Source organism: Suncus etruscus, chromosome 3 (assembly GCF_024139225.1).
Source record: "Suncus etruscus isolate mSunEtr1 chromosome 3, mSunEtr1.pri.cur, whole genome shotgun sequence".
NCBI classification, from domain to species: Eukaryota; Metazoa; Chordata; class Mammalia; order Eulipotyphla; family Soricidae; genus Suncus; species Suncus etruscus.
This window is the reverse complement of record NC_064850.1, coordinates 130,967,592-130,976,367: the sequence shown is the minus strand read 5'-3', so window position 1 is coordinate 130,976,367 and position 8,776 is coordinate 130,967,592. Positions and strand designations below refer to the sequence as shown.

The 8,776-nt window shown below is 48.2% G+C and overlaps 1 protein-coding gene across 2 annotated transcripts; it reads left to right on the top strand.

Moving 5' to 3' along the window:
• The first annotated feature begins 2,264 nt into the window (after positions 1 to 2,264).
• On the top strand, positions 2,265 to 7,380 carry ZBTB14 (zinc finger and BTB domain containing 14). 2 transcript variants are annotated; one of them, XM_049770085.1, is made up of 4 exons: positions 2,265 to 2,379; positions 4,562 to 4,645; positions 5,190 to 5,356; positions 5,760 to 7,380. In XM_049770085.1, exon 4 carries the CDS (start codon positions 5,775 to 5,777, stop codon positions 7,104 to 7,106), a length of 1,332 nt encoding a protein of 443 aa, XP_049626042.1. In that variant the 5' UTR covers positions 2,265 to 2,379; positions 4,562 to 4,645; positions 5,190 to 5,356; positions 5,760 to 5,774; the 3' UTR covers positions 7,107 to 7,380. The 2 variants fall into 2 exon arrangements, with proteins under 2 accessions (XP_049626042.1, XP_049626041.1); XM_049770084.1 differs by lacking the exon at positions 5,190 to 5,356.
• Positions 7,381 to 8,776: the final 1,396 nt, after the last annotated feature.

The window sequence follows — 8,776 nt, the reverse complement described above, 5'->3', positions numbered from 1 at the left end:
GCTTACCAGGGGGGGTGGGGGGCATATCTGATGCTAGGGATCAAGTGCGAAGTCATCTTGAGCACTTTACCGCATCTACAATTTCTCCAGCCCTGAATGTGATCTTAAAACTTGTAGATAAGAATACGCCCATAGTTACATGAGTATTGAGTATGATGAGTATAAACTTTGGGAATTCTTGGCTTTGCCCCAGTCCCTTAAGCTTAGTATTTAGGAAGCAAGGATAGTCTACTAACCATCAAGCCAAGCATCTAACAGGGAATTACTTCAGTGAAATATTTGGAGCTGTTCTATTTAGCATATCTCTACGACCATTTCAGAAAACAAAAGGTGCCCTTTAGAGGAATTAAACCAGGCTTGCTGGAGCACATGCTTGGCATGCTAGTGGTCCTAGCTCAATCTGGGTACCAAATGCCCTTCAACACCTCTGGGGATGTCTATCCCTCCCTCAAATAGAGCTAAATACTCTCTCCAATATTTGCACTGGATACCCCAGACTCCAGAAATAGTCTATTCCATCACAGCTCTTTCAACAGACCTACTAACTAAAGTTTATGTGAACACCAAAGAAGATACTTTGGAAATAATGAAACCAAAGGCAGTATCACAAACTCAATAAAGTTGTCTAGCTCCACTATGCACCTGCTAAAAGCAATATATGCCATTTTCACACAAGGGGGGGGGGTAGATTCAGTTTGCTTGTGTTTGGATGTTAAATCGCATATCTTTTTTTTTTTTTTTTAAAAATACTATTAAGTCTAACCAAACAGCTTAAGTGACTCGAGACTCAGGTTTGCAGTTCAGCTTCCTAGAGCCAAAAGAAAAAATTCGGATGGGATTTCAACAGCAATGGAGCTGTGATTTGGGCTAAATAAAGGACGGGGAAAAAAATAAACTTAATCCAAGAGGGAGCTGCGGTTGAAATCCAGTTGCAAGAGGTGGGCTAAAGATCTGGGCTCATGTCTTCTTGCAAGTCAGAGTAAATCACAGCAAGGGGCCGGCTGGGCTGGCCTCTCCGGACGCCTAGGTCGTTCCTTTCCCGTCGTTCACCGTCACACAAGCAGGCCCACGCTTACAGGTCGCGGCCCATCAGCGGAGATGCAGAAACTCCGGGCCCCAGTGGCGGGGCAGCGAGCGAGCGAGCGAGCGAGCGAGCCCCGCAGCCGCAGCGCCGACCTGCGCGTGCCCGAAGGCGGTGCAGCCCTACGAACATGCATGCACTCGCGCCGGAGTGCCCGACTCCCGCGTCCCCGGCGCGGGGCGCGGGCCAGAGCTCGGGAGTCAGAGGCGGGAGCTCCCGGCGGGGCGGGCGGGTGCCCGCCAGCGAGCGAGCGAGCGAGCGAGCTAGCGAGCAAGCGCTCGAGCATTGGTTCCCGGACTGCGGAGCCCCGCCCACATCCCGGCCCCGCCCACCCCTTCTCCCGCGCGCGGGCTCGGCGCGCCCCGAGACGCGCGCGTGCGCGCGCGTGCGCAGGGCAAAGCCCTCGGAGGCCAAGCGTCGCCCAGGCCCCGGATTAACCCTTTCCGCGCCCACTCGCTGCCGAAAGGGCCCGGCCCGCCGGGTTCCGTGCCTGCGCGAGCCGGCGGCGCGCCTTCCCCCCCAGCCCGCACCGCGCATGCACGGGAAGAGGGGGGGTGCCGCCGGGGGTGTTCACGATCGACTAGACAGCCGGTGCTCGTGCAGGAGAAGGGGCTGCTGCCACCAGGGACGTGCACGACTTCCCCCTCACCCCGCCCCCTGCCCTTAACTCCAAAAAAAAAAAAAAATAATCATCATCATCATCCCCAAACATTGCCGACCACCCCGCCATCCGCCCACCCACCTACCCACCGCGCCCCGTGTCCAGCCCGGCCGGCCCCAGCCTGCGCCGTCGCGACCGTAGGGAGTGCACCCGGCGAGTGTCTGTGGCTGTGCCTGCGGTGCAGGTAAGCGAGCGCGGGGCTGGGGTGGCGGAAGGAAGGAAGGAAGGAAGGAAGGAAGGAAGGAAGGAAGGAAGGAAGGAAGGAAGGAAGGAAGGAAGGGGGCGCCCGGGATGGCGAGAGGCGGGCCCCGGCCGGCGGTGGCCTGGCTGGCTGGCTGGCGAGGCAGCCCGGGAGGAAGGAAGGACGGAAGGAAGAGGCGCGTTCTCGCGGAGCTCCGGGGCACCAGCCCGCTCCTGGCTGCGCGGCGCGGCGCGGCGGGTGCGCAACTAGCGGGCACGGGCGTGGGCCCGGGATCGGCTTGGCTTGGCTTTGCAAACGCCCGGGGAGGGAAGGCTCGCGCTCTCTCTCTCTTTCCCTCCCGGGGCCGTGGCCGGGCGGTGGCGGTGGCGGCGGCCCCGGGCGCGCGCAGCTTGATGGCCGCCCCCGTGGGCCGCGCCGCAGTGCCCCGCGGTGGAGGTGGGGACGGCCTCCCAGGAGCCGGAGGGCCGGGTGGGCACCGCCCCTAGAGCCGGGGTCCCGTCTCCAGCCCCCAGCTTGCAGCCTGCGGAGGAGGTGGGAGCCGGGACCCCCGCCGGCGCTTGCTCTCTGGCCCGCTCGCTCGCTCGCTCGTTCTCCGGGCGAGCGAGCCGACTCGGGGCTGCCGGCCGCGCGCCGCCTCCGCCCCCGCGACCGCGGGAGGGAGAGCAGGAGGGCGGGGGAAGGCCCGGCGGGAGCGGGCCGGGGAGTGCGCGGGGCGCGAGCTCCGGGCTCGCGGGCGGAGCGGCGCGGCGCTCGCCGGCGAGGCGCGGGCCTGCGGAGCGGAGCCAGCAGCCCAGACGCATGCCCGCCCGCGCCCGGCCGAGGGCCCTGCCTGGCTCGCGCGTGCAAAGGCGCAGCAGCCCGCGCGCGCCGGACTGGGCCCGGGCACGGAACGCGGTGGCCCTGGCGCTGCTTCGGTCGGGGCCGGCCTGGAAGCGCGGCCTGCGGGGGATCGTAGGCATCTGTTCGCTTCCCCGCGGCTCTCCCCGTCCCCAAGTGTTCAACTAGGAGGGAGGGAGGGAGGGAGGGAGGCCGTGCCGCCGCCATTGTCGCGGCCGCTCCGGGCTGGGGAGGCAGCTGCCGCCGCTTATGTAAGTTTCACTCTGGAGCCCCCCAGCCTGGCGTGCTCGCTCGGCGGCGGCGGCGGCGTCAGAAGAAAGACATCGAAAGGTGCAGCTTGATCAGGGAGGTTATTTTTTTGTTTTTGTGTTCGTTTTTGCCGTGCGACGTCTCCCCCTCTTACTGGCAGCCGGTGTCTGTCTTCCAGCGGAACTCACCTGAACCCAGAAATTTGCAACATTTCGCTACAAAGGGCCCCCCTGGAAGAGTCTTTAAGAGTGGGATCCAAAACAAAAATATAATGTTCCACGCCCCGGTTGTTGTCAAGCCCGCAATGTGGCCACCCACTCCTATCTATCCCTTAGTCGTCCCCTGCACTTTTTTGTTCCATCATCCCAGGGAAAGTTAGTTGCTGACCAGTGTAGGAAGTCACTGGGTCCGAAGTTTCCTGGTTCTCTTTGGGGCGGCCACATACCGCGGTGCCTTTCCGGGGGACAGGAAGGCGACGTTTGAAGCGTGTCTAGAAATTGGAAGTTTAAATTCGCATCCTGAAGGTGGAGGACAAAAAACCTGAGTAAACATGTGGGTGTCTTGAGATTTTCGAATGTTGGTTCCAAGGTTTTAGTCTTGCACCACAGTTTGAGTGTAATGCTTGCAACCCAAGTAAGTGCCTACCACACCAGTTTATTCGTTGGCTCACTGTAAGAGTGAATTTGATGCTTTTCAGAATTCTGTTCTACAGGACAAAGCCTTTTGGTAAGAAATAAAATTCACAAAAAGCTAGCAAGTTAGGAGTCTTGCCCCTAAGCATAGAGGGCGGGGCTGTTTTTTCAAATTCTAGTTTAAAGACCATTACAGGTTAGGAAAGAAAAAGGCAACTTCCATTTCCTCTCCTCCAGTGTTAACTGTTGGTGTATTTCTCTAACTTCTCTGTATTAATACATGTGTGTACACTGTTTATGAGCCTGGAAAATAAAGCAGAGGGCTCTGCACCAAGCAGGAAATGGTGGGGATCAGGTTTGTTCTCTGGCTTACTCTGTATCGCTTAGCTTTCGTTATCTGTACAACTGCAGATGTAAGCTTAGTTTGTGAGAACTTTCTTGGTGTCACTTTCACTCATCCTTCCAATTCTCAGGGAACAGCCGGATTGGGCCACAAATGCTACAGCACTTGTCTGTTCTTGTTCGTTCCTGTTCAGGGCCCAAATACTGCCAATCAGCCTTCTCTCTGTTGCCATTCTGAAATGGGTACATATACAACAGTGGCAAGAGAAAGGAAAGTTGTTTGTCAATCAAATATTGACAACATTTGGGGGGGGGGTGGCGGGGATACCACAGTGTGGCAATGCTCATGGGGTATTCCTGTCTCAGGAACTATTCCTTGCATTGCTTAGGGGAACAGCACAGGGTGCTGGGGAATTGGAACCTGGTCTAGCCCTGTTCAAAGCAAACACCCTGCCAGCTGTTCTAGGTCACTGGAACAAGTATTGACAACATTCTTTTGTCGAATTTGGGATGGAGAGAGATCCTATCTTACTCTTGTGTGTCCTTTTCTCTTGTAGGACCTGTGTGCTCCTGATCAGAGTTACTCTGATCGGAAGAATTTGGTGTTTAAAGCATTAAGATAATAGCCTGAGTTGTTCATGGTAACTATGCCTTTGGATATAAAATCTTGAGACTATGGTTTTGTTTTATTTTTGTTTGAATATATATATATATATATATATGTATATATATACATATATCTCAGCTGTGCATTAGCGTTTATTTCTTTGAGGATGCATGTATTTTCCTTATATTAATAATTTGTTGAATAAAGGGAAAACAGTTTTTAAACAAACACATAGGACACATTTATTGAATACGATGACAGCTTGTTTCATTTAATGTTTTTTTGCTCCCATTTCTAAATTTCTTTTGCTTATAAAATACTCTCAGCATATGTGAATCCAGTTTGATGACACTTTTATTGTCTGGGTGGCAGATAGATTAGCATCCAGAGGAAAGGAAGCTGTTCGTCAGTGTTTTCTCAAATACCACCTAGTTTTCTAAGGGGTCCACAAAACCTTAACCCGCATTTAGAAATGACCCAGAAAAGGCAGTGGAAAGGAAACGACAGCACTGAATGGAGTATTTTGGCAATGATCGTTCTTTCTAGCTGTGCCACAGTGATTTGTCTGTTCTCTTAAGGAAGAAGAACACTGAGTGCTGTTAGTGACTCTACTGGCTCTTCTCCGCATGTGGAGTTAGAGTAGACCCAGCAGACAGGACCAGAGAATCCTGGCCTCAGACCTGTTTTCTTAAATCATGGAGCTGACTTATTTGTCATTGTTGCCTGTAATTCCCGGGAAGCACAGGTTTGAGAATTAGATTTTGTGTATTGGCCTCCCAGGTCTCCACGAAATAGCTAGAATATTGTGCAGATTTTTTCCCTTATCCATAAAATGGGGAAAGTAATTTGATTTTGTAAAGACATGTAAAGCACCTAGAACAATGCCTGGCATGTATGTATTATATACTCAATGAAAGTTATTCTTGTAACTAGACAAATGCTTAGAAAACTGAAAATAAATAGAAGTAACACTATGGAAGTCCCCTAATTATAAATCAGTCTTTTCACTCATTCTCGAAACAATCTTATTGTTGATTTTCTGAAATTGTTAGAAACCAAAAGTTGGCCAGAAAATGAAAATCTGCCTAATTTTCTGCATGGAAATATGTTATTCATAATTACCAAACTCTATTTTTTAATTTTTATAGGAGTTTTTCATCAGTATGTCTGAAACCATTAAATATAATGATGATGATCATAAAACTCTGTTTCTGAAAACACTAAATGAACAACGCCTGGAAGGAGAATTTTGCGATATCGCTATTGTGGTTGAAGATGTCAAGTTCAGAGCACACAGATGTGTTCTTGCTGCCTGCAGCACCTACTTTAAAAAGCTTTTCAAGAAGCTTGAGGTTGATAGCTCTTCAGTCATAGAAATAGATTTTCTTCGTTCTGATATATTTGAAGAGGTCCTGAACTACATGTACACGGCAAAGATTTCCGTGAAAAAAGAAGATGTCAATTTGATGATGTCATCAGGCCAGATTCTTGGTATTCGATTTTTGGATAAACTTTGTTCTCAGAAGCGTGATGTATCTAGCCCTGATGAAAATAATGGCCAGTCGAAAAGTAAGTATTGCCTCAAAATAAACCGCCCTATTGGAGATGCTGCTGACACTCAAGATGATGATGTGGAAGAAATTGGAGACCAAGATGACAGTCCTTCTGATGACACAGTAGAAGGCACGCCCCCAAGTCAGGAGGACGGCAAGTCACCTACCACTACACTCAGGGTCCAGGAAGCCATTTTGAAAGAACTGGGGAGTGAGGAAGTTCGAAAGGTCAACTGCTATGGCCAGGAAGTAGAGTCCATGGAAACCCCAGAGTCAAAAGACTTGGGGTCTCAGACCCCTCAGCCCTTAACATTTAATGATGGGATGAGTGAGGTGAAGGATGAACAGACACCAAGCTGGACAACAGCCGCCGGTGACATGAAGTTTGAGTACTTACTTTATGGCCACCATCGGGAGCAGATCGCCTGTCAGGCCTGTGGTAAGACATTTTCTGATGAAGGCAGATTGAGGAAGCATGAAAAACTCCACACAGCAGACAGGCCATTTGTGTGTGAAATGTGTACAAAAGGTTTCACTACACAAGCTCACCTGAAAGAACACCTAAAAATTCACACAGGATATAAGCCCTACAGTTGTGAGGTGTGTGGGAAATCATTTATCCGAGCCCCAGACTTAAAGAAGCATGAGAGAGTTCATAGTAATGAAAGACCTTTTGCATGCCACATGTGTGACAAAGCCTTCAAGCACAAGTCCCACCTCAAAGATCATGAACGAAGACACAGAGGAGAAAAACCTTTTGTGTGTGGCTCCTGCACCAAGGCATTTGCCAAGGCGTCAGATCTGAAAAGGCACGAGAACAATATGCACAGTGAAAGGAAGCAGGTGACCCCCAGTGCTATCCAGAGTGAGACAGAACAGTTGCAGGCAGCAGCCATGGCTGCTGAAGCAGAGCAGCAGTTGGAAACAATAGCCTGTAGCTAGAAATGAGGGAACAGGAACACTTTGCCTGAGTCTAAGCCGCAAGACTGAGTGTGCATTTTTCATAAGAAAAGAACGCCAGTCGCCAGTCGCTGTATTTTGTGGAACATTGTGCTCACTGGACTTAGGGCAGAACTTGGTTGGGCTTTTAAAAAACTTTTCAAGGAAATGTTCCTTGGTACTGACCAAACAGTTTCACTGTCCTGTCTAGTGTCTGGTATTAATGTTGCCAATAAGCCCTCTTTTTTTTTTTTTTTTTTTTTTTTTTTATGATTTTGGAAATTCCTGTGTCCAGTTTAGAAGTGAGAGACTTCTATTTCTTTGTTACTCCCTCTCTATCCTTATCGTGCTGGCAAGCACATCGCACAGAGTGATAATTGAGTAAATTGATTTCCTAATCATCGTGACAATTTGTGACTTATGGGAATAATAGCATTTTAAATCATAAAAGTAACTTAATGTCAATACAGAAAATACTGCTGGGTGGTTGACCAAGAACATTGCACAGATATGAAAACAAGTTCTAGAAATGCAGAGTGATCTTAGGTTTAAAGTTGGTTTGTTAGTTTTATGGGACACTTTTTTTCATTGATCTTGTGAACAAATAATGTTGCTTTGCTGAAGTGTTTCTTCATTTTGATTGCCCATCCCTAAACCCAAAAGATTAGGTGAAGAGTCCCAAAGACTGAGCACATCATGGGGGTGTTGTGGGGGTGGGGTAGGGGTGGGGGCTTGGTTTTCACTGTCTTCTTTGGTTTAGGCTTTGTTACTTTGTCACAAAAAAGCTTGTGAACTGGCCCTGTGGTGAGTGGAATAGAAAAGGTAGGAAGAAAAGCAGATGTTTCCATATTTTCAACAGCTCCAAGATTCCTAATCAAAATAATTCTTAACTGACTTGAAATTGGATTTCTAGGATCAAAATATGCTTTCGATCCATTTGTATAATTTCACAGAATGCCATCAAATTGTGGGGCTCTTGGCAACACACGATTTATCTAGCAGGAGATGCACTATCCTTAATTTAACAAGTTTCAAACCTTAAATGTGTAAATAGTATAGATATGTTGGTCTTATGTATTTCAAGTAAAAGTAGACAGCTGCACTTTTTGTACATTTGGATTAAAATAACCTGTCAGCAGCAAACATCAGACTGTTTTTAACCAATATTAAAGATTGTCAGACCAAATGTTTATGTTTTTGAAGTATGTTTCATCACTGGTTACAGTTTTAAGTAGATGTTGATTGCCTTTTCATAGCTGTGAACAGATTTTATAGCTGTTCCAATTTTGGTGTACAATTTTTCAAAACCATTTCCTTAGGAGTGTATTGAAATACCAATAGTAGTTTGAATTATGTTCTGTAAAATTGTATTGTTTACTTTTTAGTATACAATTTTAGGGAAATGTTAGTTTTTTAAAAATAATTTGATAGGGTTTTTTGATATACATTAAAATACTTTTTATTTCATAGCTCATTGCATTGACACCTGTACTTACTGTTGTGGGAGAAGTTTTATTTTTTAAGTTGGTATATATGTTATGCAATTGTAAGATAAAGATTACCTTTAAAAAAACTTATTTATTGGTAAAATGCTTAATTTAGCTTAATATTATTTAAATTTTTTCTTTAAAGTTGTTTAATCTATCTTAAAAGTAGTCCTATCACTGTAATTA